Source organism: Megascapheus bottae, chromosome 20 (assembly GCF_031878675.1).
Source record: "Megascapheus bottae isolate mThoBot1 chromosome 20, mThoBot2.hap1, whole genome shotgun sequence".
Lineage (NCBI taxonomy): Eukaryota > Metazoa > Chordata > Mammalia > Rodentia > Geomyidae > Megascapheus > Megascapheus bottae.
In genome coordinates, this window is record NC_143528.1 from 26,808,333 (window position 1) to 26,824,224 (window position 15,892).

Consider the following 15,892-nt stretch of genomic DNA (forward strand, 5'->3'; position numbering starts at 1 on the left):
CTAAGTATATGGTACCAGGGAATTGAGCTCATGGCTTCATGCATGCTAGGCAAGCTCTCTACCACTAGGCTATACTCCTGGCTCTTTTTTTTTTTATTGTAATTAGTAAAAGGGTTACATGATATTTGCCAGACAGAAGGTGCATTAATTCACATACACTGATACCCTTTCACATGTCTTGGTACCCATTTCCCTCCCCCCCCACACCCCCCCCACCGTCTTGGTTTTCCCCCCTTCCCTATCAAATTTCAAATATCCAAATACAAATAAATCCAATATATCAGATAACAAAGTGAGATACTATAACAATATGAGATAACCAAGGGACAGCAAAGGAGATGAGAGACAACATAGTACATTAAGGACAACAATCATTCATTATATGGCTTTTGTTTCAATATCCTGGAGGTCCTTTCAATTAGCTTCACATTATATGGCCTTATGTATCAAGATTTTGCTCTATTGCAGATCTCACTGTCAAGACTCCTGGCTCTTAAAAAAAGTTTTTAAAGTTTATACACATTATCTAAATATGTATGTACATGGGTATGTATAAAACACTCTGCATCTAAATGACGCATTTAAAAATTTCTAATTGCTAAGAAATTTAAGATTTATGGTATGAACCATAAATTCAAAGAAGCATGAGGCCTGTTGTCTGTTCTCATACTCAGAATTATTTTCTAAGTATAATCAGAAAGTACTCTAGTTCCCTTAGGAACTGTTCTAAGGTAACATCTATTTGGCCAATATTTTTCTTTCAGCTGAAGGGAGCTTGTCCTTCTGTTGTGCAATCACCCTACTAAAGGACCAAAACCATTATGATTTATCACACGATTATTTGACATAAAATACAATTCTCCCTAGATGACAAAAGGAGCTACACTGTTTCTAAAACACACACACACACACAAATTGTAGTTGTAACAGAAAAGAATTTGCCTAAGAGAATTAAAACTTTATGTAAGTAGTCAAACAGTGATAAGTTGAAAGCTTAAGTTTACTTGGGAAATGCAAAAAAAAAAAAATCAAGCAAATGACCAACTCAATTGTCTTTTCTTATTGGATACTCACTTGCACCTGTAACTAATGTGCAGTCATGATCTGTTTCTGCATTCATCTCAAAAAAACTCCTAACCTGTAGTCCTTAGGGAGATGTCATACAATTAATTATAATTTAATTGGGTACAAAATAGGAAGTAAAATCTTTTAAAAGCTGCTACAGTTCTTTGGAAAGAAGGTTCCACAATGTTTTCATCACCCATGATGCAAAAAAGGATATCTAATCTTCACTAAATTGCCACAATGTCTGCTGCTTTCTTCTTTCTACACAGGTTTTCAGATATCTTAAAGTCTTCTTCACTAAATATTCCCTTCTTTGTCTTATTTCAATATCCTTAAAATCTTCTTTATATAACATGAATTTTATATCCTTCAATAATCTCTAGGTTCTAATGTCCTGTATCCAGATAAATGCTAATTTATCGACATACTTTATAAAATGTGACTTTCAAAACTACGCTTTCTTAGGGAACATGTAATCATGTAGATTACACTAAGCTTTAACCTTCCTTGTATTGGAAATGACATATTGAAACACACTAGCAATTGATGCTCTTTGTGTCTTTGGCTTATAGGAGAACAGTTGACTTGTGCGTGTACACATGCATACTACTGAGAATTCTAATTCTGACTAATCACTAACATGGTGAGGTTAGGCGATCTCATTACTACTTTTCTAAAACTTCATTAAAAACTAAATGTACTTATTAACAAAAAGTATTGTTTCTCACCACATATGGGGTACGTTTTTGTATTTCATTGTTACCTGACACTTCAGGACTTCAGATGATTACCAACTTGCTTATTAGAAATAATTATAATCTGTCCTATGCCTTTTTCTGTTTCTATAGTCCTTCTAAAGTAATTTTCCTCTCCAGAGAAATCTCAAACTTGAAGTTGATGCCTCCTTTTCTTCCAAAACCAACAAAATTGGAACTGTATTTAAAACTTATCTGCTTGCCCTTGTTAAGTATTTGATTGACCTTGAAGAAGTCAGGTTGTATTAGCATAAGGTTCTGAAAGCATAGGTTTCATAAAAATAGAAAAAGTATATATTTAACTTTCATATTTCATGATGCCTAATGAGGCAAATAACAAAGTTGCTTTCTAAGTAGCAACAAGTAATATTAAAATGGCATATAGCATATAGTTAGATAATTATATCTCATTATTCTATCAAACATATTTCTGGGCTTATTTTATATCTTTTTGTATATGTGTATGTCGGTCATAGGGCTTGAACTCTAGGCCTGTGCACTGTCCCTGAGCTCTTCAGCTCAAGGCTACCGCCCTACCCCTTGAGCCACAGCACCACTTCCCATTTTCTAGTGGTTAAGAGTCTTATGGACTTTAGTATCCAGGCTGGCTTTGAACTGCAATCCTCAGACCTCAGCCTCCTGAGTAGCTAAGATTACAGGCATGAGCCACCGCGTCCGGCTTTTATTTTATATATATTTTAAAGTAGGTTAGAAATAATTTTACAACTATTAAATTGGGATGTGAGCATGATTAAATAATTATTTAGTAATACTTAATTGCTACTGCTTTGACTCTAAATTACTTCAACCAAAACTAAATGCTGGAAATAATTCTAAAATAGTGTTATACTTTTACACTGAGAAATTTGGGAAACAAACCTGATACAACTTTTATTAAGCAAATCCATTAAACATACAGTCAACTCCCAATTATTCAAAGTAATGGTGGAAAGGGTGGAACAAGTGTTAAAATTTCTCTAGTTCCCCAAAGAAAAAATACAAGGTTAATAACTGAGATGTACTACAACTATATATGAAAACAGCATAAGGAAGGAAGGAAGGAAGGAAGGAAGGAAGGAAGGAAGGAAGGAAGGAAGGAAGGAAGGAAGGAAGGAAGGAAGGAGTGGGAAGGGAAGGTTAGGTAAAGGGGAGGGTAGGTAAGGGGAAAGAAAGAGAAAAGAAAAAGAAAAGAGAAGATAGAAGGGAATGGAGGGGGGAACAAGCTCTGAGGCTCTTGTGGGGAAAAATAGTAGCTCAAGAGGGTTGAGCTAAGGAAGAAAGAATGTATTTGATGGAAATAGATTGTCAGCATGTATGACTTGAAATTGTATTAGACAGTGGGAAGAGCATGAGTAAGAGTGGTGTAAAGGGACATTTTGAGAGTACATTGTATACCTGTGTGAAAGTATTACAGTGAAACCATCCTTGTATAGCTAATATACGAGAATAAAATACTATGTAGTCCCTACAAGTGCTGAAAGCAATTTTTAAAAATTTAGCCCTTACAACTAGTGGAAGCAAAACAAAATTTTGGCCTTCTTTCTTGGTCAGATTACATCCTTTTCTCCACAATTCAATGAAATAAAGCTTATGACTGAATTCATAGGAAATTTTCAATTATTACCCTGTATTTTTATGTATATTCTTAGAGTCAGTGCATTAATACTAATAAAATTCACATGAAAAATTAATATTGCTATTAAGATATTATCCAGATGGCTGATAAAATTAATTTTATATAAAAAGTCTTATCTTGGAATTATAAATACAGATAATTATAACCTTTAAAACCATTACTTCATAGAACCAAAATGCTTTTTAAACATTTTAATATAAAATTATTAAGAGAATGATTTTATTTAAGATTCTTATGTAGAAATTATTGTGACTTTCAATTATGATGTGTGCAGTATTTCTGAGTACTGTGTGTTTGTAAAGAAATACTGGAAGTATTTATGTGTGAAAGCAGTAAGTTGCATGTATTTAAGATGTCATTTTTCCTACCAATTAACTGCACATATTATGCTAGTATCCAGACATAGCATTCTGAGAATGCATGTATCTGGGTTGTTGCAAGTTGAAATAAACACACCTGCCTTTTATTTCAATTAAAAACTACACATTCAAATCCATCCATTTATTTGAATGTGACCTCCATATATGTGAGAGATTACTAGCTTCAGCATTTTATTTATTGTTGTTGTTTTGTTATTACTGATTTACATCTAAATTAGATGCAAACTTATGGGTAATGCTTCTACAGAAATTTTTGCATGCAGAGAAAAGGAAATTCAAAGATAAAAAAACCTATGAAAAACATTGAAATATTTTGTCTTACTTTACTTTGCCTCATTGTGTATTTTACCTGGATTCTTGTAAAATGTAAAGACAATGTAGTAAAACACAAAAACCAGCTTGGAGTTGGGCATAATTTACTGTAAATTAAATAATTGATTGTTTTTATTCCCAGGTAAAGTTGTTTGTTTTTCATTTGGAGAATTGTTTTTCTCGAGAATTTATTTCCTTGAAAAGCACACAACTATTTATACATGAACTTAAAGAAATCGTGTTTCCTATCAGGCAAGGTGAATATTTTAGAGTGTTTAGAAGCATATTTTATAGCAAATATTGTGCTTTCTTTCTCATCCTCTCCAAAATTAAGCCATATTTTATTGTAGTCAATTTTTATCTGACTGTACAGTTTAACCAGAATACTAAATTAAGATGTCTTTACAAGTATTAACTTTGAATTTCCTACTTTTCATTGCATGTAAATTATCAGCCACAAATGGTAGTTTCAATTCAGGTTCTAGCTTCTACTTTGCATGATAAAGCTATAAACAATCTAATGATGCTGGAAAGGATTTATAGTATGGTTTAGCTATTGCCTAATTGTTAACATGTGTAAATAAAGGCTGATTTTCAGTATGTTGTCTTTCTGCTTTAGGGAGTGAACTACTTTATGTCCAAAGGTATACTCGATGATTCACCAAAAGAAATAGCAAAGTTTATCTTCTGTACAAGAACACTAAATTGGAAAAAACTGAGAATCTATCTTGATGAAAGGTAAAAGTAGCTTAAAGTTTTCATTAGAAATGAGTTACATAATTGTCTTTGATTAGATAAATTTTACTTCAAAAACTATAGTACCTACCAGGCTTCTGGTTGAAAAGTGGAGTGAAAAAAGAACAAAATGTTGTTGTAATTTATTTGCGATTTTTTTTTTTCGGTCCTGAGGCTTGAACTCAGTGTCTGGGCACTGAATTGGACTGCCTTGGGCACTTTTTGCTCAAGGCTAGTGCTCTGTTACTTGAGCCACAGTGCCACTTCCAGATTTTTTTTTTTTTTTATGTGTGGTACTAAGGAATCAAACCCAGGGCTTTGTCAGTGCTAAGTGATCACTCTACCACTAGGCTATGCTCCTGACCTTATTGTGTGATCATTATATTACTGATAAAGGAGTTGTCTTATGAACATAAAAATAGCTGAGCATTGGTGGCTTACACCATTAGTCCTAGCTATTCAGGAGGCTGAGATCTGATGATTATGGTTCAAAGACAGCCTGGGCAGAAAACTGGGCAATATCTCCAATAAACTACTTAGTAAAAGCCAGAAGTGGCGCTTTGACTCCAGTGGTATAGGGCTACTGTTCAGCAAAAGAGACTCAGGGAAAGTGCCCAGGCCCTGAGTTCAAGCCCTGGAATCAGCAATCAGTCGTTCAATCAATAGACCAATCAAACAATAAACATAAAAAGGCCCTCATAAGGAAAATGTTTGGTTGTAAACTATTTATGGAATCATTCAAAATTGTTGAACATCACAAATAATCCTATTTAACCTCTTAAAGTTTAAAAATAATAAATACTTCAATGGGATTAGCTGAGCTAGTCAATAATTAAGTACTTTTATTCAAAAATTGAAGTTTGAAATCGTGTCCCTTTGTTACAGCCCCGAGTTTTAATATTTTTTGTTTGTTTGTTTTTGTTTGAGATAGGGTCTCACTTCCTGCTCTGACAGTCTTGGGCTCTATTTGCCTATGTTCTGTTTCTCCTGTAGCTAAAAGAACTTTTCTTCCAAGCCTGGCATCCACCTGTGTTCTCAATCACAGGTTCCCAAGTGGCTAGGACTGCAACTATGAGTGACAGGCACTGAGAAATTTTTCAATGAAGAAAATTTAACTAAAATGGTACCTTTTTCTTTTTCTACAGGAGAGATGTCTTGGATGACCTTGTAACATTGCATAATTTTAGAAATCAATTCTTGCCAAATGCACTGAGAGAATTTTTTCGTCATATCCATGCTCCTGAAGAGCGTGGAGAGTATCTTGAAACTCTTATAACAAAGTTCTCACACAGGTTCTGTGCTTGTAATCCTGATTTAATGCGAGAACTTGGCCTTAGTCCTGGTAAGAATTTGCCTGTGTATGTATTCTATATTACTTTCTGCCTCCTCCCCTACCACATCTAGTAAAACACAGTCTTTGAGTTTTGTTGTTGTCTTTGTGGGTCATGGGGCTTGAACTCTTGGCCTTAGCGCTGTCCCTGACCTACCACCCTACCCCTTGAGCCACAGTCCCACTTCCCCTCTTCTAGTGATTAATTGGAGATGAGAGTCTCTTGGGTCTTTAGTGTCTGGGCTGGCTTTAAACCACCATCCTCAAATCTCAGCCTCCTGAGTAGCTAGGACTATAGGCGTGAGCCACTGGGCTCGGTAACATAGTCTTTTATGAAACATACAAGTGCAAAGCATTTGCTTGTAGCAGTGATTACATCAATAGAAAACATCACTTTATATTAACTTAAAGGGTTCTTTAGTCTTAGTTATTGTTTATAATATATTTACTGCTTAATAATATGGAAAACAAAGTTAACTGAGTTTCCGAAGTTCTTTAAAATTGTTTCAGTATTACATGATTTTATTAATTGAAAATTTGAGAAATTTTAAAGCTTTTCAACAATCCATAAGGAACATTTTTTGCTAAAATTTGCTTTCAATAACCTCTTCATGTTTTGTGCTTACCTTATTTGTCAGATGTGAAATATAAAGATTGTGAAGTATAAATATGATAGTAATAGCACGTGTCACCACATTTGTTGCTGTGGTACTGATAGGCATCAAACAGATGCCTTCTGAGTTGGTATTCATTATTCAAATTTGTCCAGTGCTGAGGACTTTCCCAGGACACAGGACTTTCATTGCTACGTAGGGAAATATCTAGGCAATCTGAGATGGGTTGATCTCTCTATGTTATGAGTTTAATCTCAACCTCTTTAAATCATGAATATTTATGCCTTATATGCCTTTGAGTGTTTCAAGCTAATAATTTGAAATATTTCTTTTTCCTTTCAGATGCTGTCTATGTACTGTGCTACTCTTTGATTCTACTTTCCATTGACCTCACTAGCCCTCATGTAAAGAATAAAATGTCAAAAAGAGAATTTATTCGAAATACCCGTCGTGCTGCTCAAAACATTAGTGAAGATTTTGTAGGGCATCTCTATGACAACATCTACCTTATTGGCCATGTGGCTGCCTAAAAGCACAATTGCTAGGACTTCAAGTTTTTACTTCTACCCAAGGACTTATTAGCAAATATCGTGATTGCATCAGTGCTGTAATTCTAGCCTCTGACTACAATCAAGCTAGAGTGTATAGCCTCTTCTCCTTCCACTGTTTCCTTTCCTAATGATTTTCCTTGGGTAACGAAATAATTTCGCAGAATTTCTCTTAATTTTGCTTATCATGTTTTGCACAAAGTAGAGCCATTGTTGGACACAGCTGTTAAAGAATGTTAAACTGACATAATACTACATGAAATGGGATATTTGTGCATTAGATTTGCCTGAAAAACTTTATTCATTTTCATTCTTTTTTAAATACCATGTAATGTAAACATATTTAACTAAAGAGATTTATAATCATAATTATTTTATTGTAAAGATTTTAACTAAAAGTTTTCCTTTTCTCTCAAACTGAGTTCTGATTTTTCTTTTTTTAGTCTTATCGGAGGCTATTATTGTCTTTGTAAATGTTGAACCTAATTTCACTCAAAAACCAACACCAGGGGCTGGGAGTTTGGCCTAGTAGTAGAGTGCTTGCCTAGTATGCATGAATACCCAGGTTTGATTCCTCAGTACCACATACATAGAAAAAATCTAGAACTGGTGCTGAGGATCAAGTGGTAGAGCTGTCCAAGGAGAGTACTCAGACCCTGAGCCCAAGCCCAAGACTGGCAAAAAAAAAAAAAACACCAATTCTTTCTATGGACTTTGGACTTTGAACAGAGTGTTGATTTGTCATTATATTATAATGCAAACTGATACTTTCTTGAATAATATAAATTTATCATTCAATTTTTTTCAAACTGTCATAAGTCCTTTAAACAGAATTTTAAAACTACACTTAAAAACAGGCAGACAGTATTTATCAAGAATTGTCCATGTGCTATGTACTGTACTGTAATATTGTGGCACTAATATCACAGACATGAGTTGTGCCTTCACAGATATTAGCTGACTGGGTAATAGGAAAATTACTACATAATGCAAGAGCAAGTATATTCATATGTTTTGATACCATCATATAAAAATTAAACTGCATAATATTGGATTGATAGAGAAAATGTGTGTATATGGTAAATCAAAATTACCTCTCAGTAAAAAAGTAAAAGCTCTGGACTAAAATAATACATGATGGCTACAACTTTTCCCTTAGAGGATGGGAGTTGGAATAGTAAATCCTTAAAAGTTTGTAGTCCTAGCCATGCACTGGGGCTCAAATCAGAAGGCTGATATCTGAGGATTGCTGTTCAAACCCAACCCGGGAAAGAAAGTCAGTAATCTTCAATAATCCACTCAGAAAAGGCTGGAAGTGGCACTATTGGCTCTTCGGCCAACCCTCAGCAATTTTTCTTATTTTCAGATTTCTAATTATGTAGTTTAAAGACAAAGAAGAGTGATATTGCATTTTTTTTTTTGCCAGTCCTGGGGCTTGAACTCAAGCCCCTGTCCTGGAGCTCTGTCCATGGGCTTTCCTCAAGGCTAGCACTCAACCATTTGAACTACTGCACAACTTCTGGCTTTTCTACATTTGTGATACTGAGGAATCAAAGTTGGGTACATGCTAGGCAAGCACTCTGTGGCTCAAGTGGTAGAGCAGCTCAAGTGGTAGAGCACTAGCTTGAGGAAAGCCCAAGGACAGTGTTCAGGCCCTGAGTTCAGTCCCCAGGACTCAAAAGAAAATATGAGCTGGGAGTTTGGCCTAGTAGTAGAATGCTTGCCTAGCATGCACGAAGACCCAGGTTTGATTCCTCGGTACCACATACATAGAAAAAAGCTGAAAGTGGTGCCGAGTCTCAAGTGGTAGAGTGCTAAACCTTGAGAAAGTCCAAGGACAGTGCTCAGACCCTGAGCCCAAGCCCAGGACTGGCAAAAAAAAAAAAATATATATATATATATATATATATATATATACACATACACATACATACATATATTTTTACATGTAACGCACACACAAGCACACACATATACTTTTTCCATATAATTTTTATTGTAATTAATAGAAGGGTTACATTACATTCGCCAAATGGAAGGTGCATTACTTCACATACATTGATACCCTTTCTCATGTCTTGGTCCCCATTTCCCTCCCCCCATCTTGTTTTCCCCCCTTCACTATCCAATTTCAAATAACCAAATACACGAATATACAATATATCAGATAACAAAGTAAGATACTGTAACAATATGAGATAACCAAGGGACAGCAAAAGAGATGAGAGATAACATAGTACATTAAGGACAACAATCACTCATTATATGGCTTTTGTTTCTGTATCCTAAAGGTCCTTTCATTTAGCATCATACTGTTTGGCCTTATATATCTAGATTTTGCTCTACTGCAAATCTCTGCTAGAAGAGTCCAAGGTTTCTACTGATTATGGCAAATGAGGGAAACCATTGAGCCTATGTTCCTTTGAGTCTGGCTTACTTCACTTAATATGATTTTTTCTAAGTCTTTCCATTTCCTTACAAATGGGGAGATGTCGTTCTTTCTGACAGCAGCATAGAATTCCATTTTGTATAAACACCACATCTTGTTGATCCACTCATCAACTGAGGGACATCTGGGTTGGTTCCATATCTTTGCTATGGTAAATAGTGCTGCAATGAACATCATTGTGCTAGTGGATTTAGTGTGCCCTTGTTTCTGGACAGTTGGGTAAATGCCAAGTGGTGGAATTGCTGGGTCATAGGGGAGTTCTATGTTTAGCCTTTTGATGAACTGCCATACTGCTTTCCACAGTGGCTGAACGAGTTTGCACTCCCATCAGCAGAGTAGTAGTGATCCCTCCTGGCCACATCCCCTCCAGCATTGTTGTTATTAGTTTTCTTGATCCTGGCCATTCTAACTGGAGTGAGGTGGAATCTTAGAGTTGTTTTGATTTGCATTTCTTTTATGACCAGAGATGTTGAGCATTTCTTTTTTTAATATGTTTTTATTGTAATTAATAAAAGGGTTACATGATATTTGCCATATAGAAGGTGCATTAATTCACATACATTGATACCCTTTCACATGTCTTGGTACCCTTTACACACCCCCCACCGCTCCCCCCCCCGTCTTGGTTTCCCCCCCTTCCCTATCAAATTTCAAATAACCAAATACAAATAAATTCAATATATCAGATAACAAAGTGAGGTACTGTAACAATATGAGATACCCAAGGGAGAGCAAAGGAGATGAGAGATAACATAGTACATTAAGGACAACAATCATTTGTTATATGGCTTTTGTTTCAATATCCTGGAGGTCCTTTCAATTAGCTTCATACTATATGGCCTTATGTATCAAGGTTTTACTCTATTGCAGATCTCTGCTAGTAGAGCCCAAGGTTTCTACTGATTATGACAAATGAGGGAAACCATTGAGCCTAAGTTCCTTTGAGTCTGGCTTATTTCTCTTTTTTTTTTTTTTTTTTTTTTTTTTTTTTTGCCAGTCCTGGGCTTGAGCTCAGGGCCTGAGCACTGTCCTTGGACTTTCTCAAGGCTAGAGCTCTACCACTTGAAACCCAGCACCACCTCTGGCTTTTTTCTATGTATGTGGTACCGAGGAATCGAACCCGGGTCTTCATGCATGCTAGGCAAGCACTTTAACCACTAGGCCAAACTCCCGGCCCTGGCTTATTTCTCTTAATATGATTTTTTTCTAAGTCTTTCCATTTCCTAACAAATGGGGTGATGTCATTCTTTCTGACAGCAGCATAGAATTCCATTGACAAACATATGCTTTTGTATTTACCCAGAGTATAATTTCTTATATTCTGGTAGTGAGGTTAGAACTTGCTCTCTCATTTGTTTGGCTTACTTGCTCATCTAATGCACAATTAGATGAGCCACAGCTACAGCCCAGCTTTTTGTTGCTGGAGATGGGAGTCTCCAGGGCTTTTCTTCCCAGGCTGACTTTGAACCTTGATTATTCTGATCTACATATCCCATGTAGGTGAAATTAGATAGCATACTCCACCTTGCCTAGTTCTTAATATGAGATAATTTTTCAAAGGAGAAACAACTGATAGAATTAAGTGGAAAAGATAAAAGTCATATCTTTTACATATCTGTGTGTGTGTGTGTGTGTGTGTGTGTGTGAATTGTGAAGCTTAAACTCGGGGTTTAGATACTGTCCTTGAACTTTTTCACTCATGGCTAGTGCTCCACTGCTTGAGCCACAGCTCCACGAAGGACAACTCCCATCCCTTGATGGTTAATTGGAGATAAAATCTCAGGGACAGTGCTCAGGCTGCTTTGTGGCAATGCTTAAGATCTTAGCCTCCTGATAGCCAGAAATACAGGTATGAGACATTGGCACCTGGCTTCTTTTGCATATTTTGAACATGGAGGTATGACTAGAGCACTGGCATAGAGTTTAAAATAAATGAGAGCAGGATATATAATTCAGAGTCACATTAGTATTTAAAGTATACTAAATGGTCTATAAGTCTAGGTAGTTTATGGTGTAGAAGTAATTGGGAAGCGGTACAGTAAGATTTTAGCATAAAAATGAGTTCATAAAAGTTCAATCAAAACTTCAGAGCTGGAGATGAATGGTAGTCCAAGAGCTAAGGAAAGGGAATGTCAAGAAAAGATGTTGAGGGCTGAGATGTAGTTTCTGGGTAAGGAACTTGCCTAACAGGTGAAGTCCTGGGTTTCTGTCTTTGCCCTTCCTCCTTTAAAAAAACAAGAAGAAGAAAAAGATGAGGAGGAGGAGGAGGAAGAAGAAGAAAGAAGAAGAAGAAGAAGAAAGAAGAAGGAGGAGGAGCAGGAGGAGGAGGAGGAGGAGGAAAATAAGAAAATAGTGTTGAACTTCATTCATTTACTATAGCACATGTAAGTTTGTAAGCTGGAAAGTCACAGCACTGCTAATGGTTTTTATATTGTCCCTAAACAAATATTGCCTAGCCCAGTGTGCAACCAGCTCTGCTGAAACCCACAAGAGAGCTTAGGCCTGTGTGCAGCATCCTTCCACAATAAGAGCTGAGTTGTCAAGCCCAGAATACACCATACCAACTAGGTGCTTGTAGTGAAGTCTTCCTTTACACACACACTCATCTAAGATTTGGATCATAATTTGAATTAGGGAAGGAGGAGGGAAAATGAGGAAAGGCAAACTGGGGAGGGAGGAAGGATAAGGAAGAATAAAAGTGAAAAAGAAAGGAAGGAAGGAAAAGCGGAAAGGGAAGAGAAAGGAGATGGGAGGGAAGAAGAAAATGCTTTACAATTATTGTCACAAAAACTATCATGAGTATGGTCTATTAAAGTTAACTCTGATCTTAATGAGCCCTGTGTTTTCATTATTTTCTAGGAAGCTACTAATTCCTCCTCTGTATTTACCCACTGAATTGTCACTCAACCTTCACATTCTAAGCTAACATATTCTTTTTTGTAAATTGGCATTTGTAAATTTATTGTAATTTACAAATCTTTTTCATCTTGGACAATTTTCTCAAAATTCAAATATGGAAATTTAATTATTCATATGTCTTTGTGAGTACTCAACAGTACTCAACAAAGGCATTACCTTAGGAGTCTCCAGACAAATTTAATTACATTATTTTACCACTTGCTCCATTTTTATATAGGTCTATAAAATGACAGCTTCACTATTTTTATTTTTACAAGATGCATCCAGATAATGCAAGTTTATACAATTTGCCGATCAGAGTATATTAGCTAGTTTTTTTAACTATTAAGATATAGTCATCTTATTAACTTAGAAATAAATGCAACTAATTTTAAATATCTAGATGAACCACTATTAAGGTTATCTACCAGCTTTTTTCAACTTCAAGAATTCAAATCATTAATCTTACTTGTAATTTCAATATTTTATTTTTGCCAATATTATGAGTGTGTGTATATATAAATATATGGGTATGTATATATATTACAATTACCATCTAAAGCAAAACACAGTCCTGTGACTAGAAAAAAAGAGGATAGACTAAAATAAACCAAAGTATTATAATGGATGTTTTTAATTTCCACTTTGAAATATTAAGGATATAATATTTAGGCAAAACAAAATAAATTCATTAGACTATTAAAGTAATATTTCTAATCCACCTGGCATATTTTCCCCTCTAAACATTTACAATTTTTTATTCAAAATTTGCTTTATTTTTTTAAAACATGTTAAATCTTATCTGGACAAATGTTTTTGTTTTCAAGCTTTGGAAAATGAATTGTTTTAATTTTTGTCTAATTGAATTAAAGAACAGCAAGAGAAACTTACCACATCGTTACTGAGGAAATTTTCATTCATTAAAAAAAAAAGAAAAAGGAAAAGAAAATGCTTTCTTCTTGGCATAGCTGGGCAGGGAGGTTGGATTTAATTTAAAATGATGAATGAGATTTTGTCAGGTCCCTGACTTTACCACCACTGCAGTTTGTCAGTGGAACAACCTGGGAAACCCGGACGCCACTCTGTCGCCCAAAAACCACTCTCCAAGGAAAAAATTAACTGGAAGGACCAGTGCCAGGTACATGTCAATGGCATTGTCTCTCCCGTATTGACAGTTTAAAAGTCTGAATCAGAAATATGCCTGCTTGGGGACATGTACCTAAGATATTGTTTCCAGTCTCTTTGCAACTAATTAATCATTTAAAAATAGTTAAGTTGTTGACATTTTCCAAAGGAAACTATTTGAAGACAAAATCTGTACTAATGCCCCATCCTTAATTTGTTTTAAAAATTAAAATAAACAAGGGACTTTAGGATCTCAGGTTACTTTCAGTATTTCTTGAATTAAAGTGCTTGAAAAGTTTTTTTAATGCCTTTCAAAAGATTGCTTCTTTTAAACATAAGCATGACTTAATTTTTTCATCAACTTTTTAAATTATTAGCCTACAATTTGACTTAATGCTCCTTTTTCTCTCGTGACCATATTTACATTAAAAAATGATGGGATTGGCTAAAACTAAATTGTATGTGGCTTCTTTTTAGATAGTTTTGCTTTGATGTTGGTTATAAAACTGAAATTGCAAAATTTTGTATTTAGTATTTGTGTTTGATACAAATTTAAACAAGTGTGTGAATAACAACACCAGATACCATTATCAATATCAATATTAAATTACAGTAATATTATATATAAAGTGTTACATATACCACTTTTAATAACAATGCAATGTCAACTGTACTATATTCCAGAATACCCATCTGAAAAAAGTTACAGAAAGGAGGAGAAAAAAATGGTTCTTGAAAAGGACCTAATTCCACATTGGGTTAGCGCCTTATAAACTATCCATAAAGCATATATTACTAGAACAGATTTGTGCTCATTCTGTGTCTGGTTCTCTACCTTAGAAATCTACTTTCATCAGCACAACTCAAGCAAATGTGTAGTTTTCATGGCACAGATCCAGAACAAAGGAAAGGAAATGTTAGAGTGATAACCTACTGATCAGTACCTTTTCCTCTCCCTTTCCTGGCCTATCTACAGCAAGTTGATTTATAAATATGGGATCAGGCTGAGAATTCCCTGAGTCAAATGTGTTATATTTTGTGTCAGATGCAATAACTGAATGGATTTTGCAATAGAGATAATTTTACCTATTTTAACACTTCATAGTTAAAGTCATCTTGTAAGCAATACTAACACTTGCTTCTGTATTTATTCTATGTCGTTCAGTGAAAATCAAATTTCCTTTTGCTTTGACTCAGAACATTTCTGTTGCTTGAACTTGATACAGAAATTTTCCTCACCCTTAATACAGCCACCAGATCATATATGAGGCTTAAAGCCACTTGGATGCATTTTGTGCTTTTCTTGCCATTTAAGGAAAAAAAAAATCTCCAGGCACAAGTGGCTCACACCTGTAATTCTAGCTACTCAGGAGACTAAGATCTGAGTATTGTGGTTCAAAAGCCAGCATGGGCCAAAAAGTCCCTATGATGCTCTTTTTTTTAAGTTTCATTTTATTGTCAGGGTGATGTATAAAGGGGTTATAGTTACATTCGTAAGGTATTGAGTACATTGCTTCTTGAGGATTGGCACTGGTGCTATCGCTCAAGTGGTAGAGTGCTAGCCTTAAGCAAAAGAGGCTCAGGGACAGCACCCAGGCTCTGAGTTCAAGCCCCACGATTGACAAAAAAAATCACTTCTCAAACACGCATGTCTGCTACATATGGTCAAGGTCATCAGAGCCTCCCAAGACCCTACAACACATAGGGCAATACATGTAAAACATCACAGCCAAGTTTTCACATAAATGTTCAAATAAGGATTTACGGAGGGCCCATTGTGTACTAGAAAGAATTGACTGGATGCAATGAAAGAAAACTGGAGCTGGGGGGAGAAATACCCCTGTGGTGAATGGGTGAATGTCATTAGTGGAAGGCAGGCAGCTATAGCCATATTCAGTTCTAATACAAAGGTCAGCATCATTTCGCAGAGGTCTGCAGTTGTGTGGCTTTTAGATCACATGACCCATTACAGGGAGACATTGATACCCAAGCCTATGTTTGTCCATGTTTTTAACTTTAAGGAACTGCAAAAGAAAATGTGTTAA

The 15,892-nt window shown here is 35.5% G+C and overlaps 1 protein-coding gene across 2 annotated transcripts in view; it reads left to right on the plus strand.

Annotated features, from left to right (window-relative positions):
• Fbxo8 (F-box protein 8) overlaps positions 1 to 8,068 on the plus strand; it is a 43,668-nt gene extending 35,600 nt beyond the window's left edge. For both annotated transcript variants that reach the window (XM_090354184.1, XM_090354185.1), the window contains 3 exons: positions 4,768 to 4,886; positions 6,029 to 6,225; positions 7,170 to 8,068. In XM_090354184.1, coding sequence (XP_090210310.1) covers positions 4,768 to 4,886; positions 6,029 to 6,225; positions 7,170 to 7,357 — 504 coding nt within the window. In that variant the 3' untranslated portion in view covers positions 7,358 to 8,068. The remainder of the gene's footprint in view (positions 1 to 4,767; positions 4,887 to 6,028; positions 6,226 to 7,169) is intronic.
• The last annotated feature ends 7,824 nt before the right edge of the window (positions 8,069 to 15,892 follow it).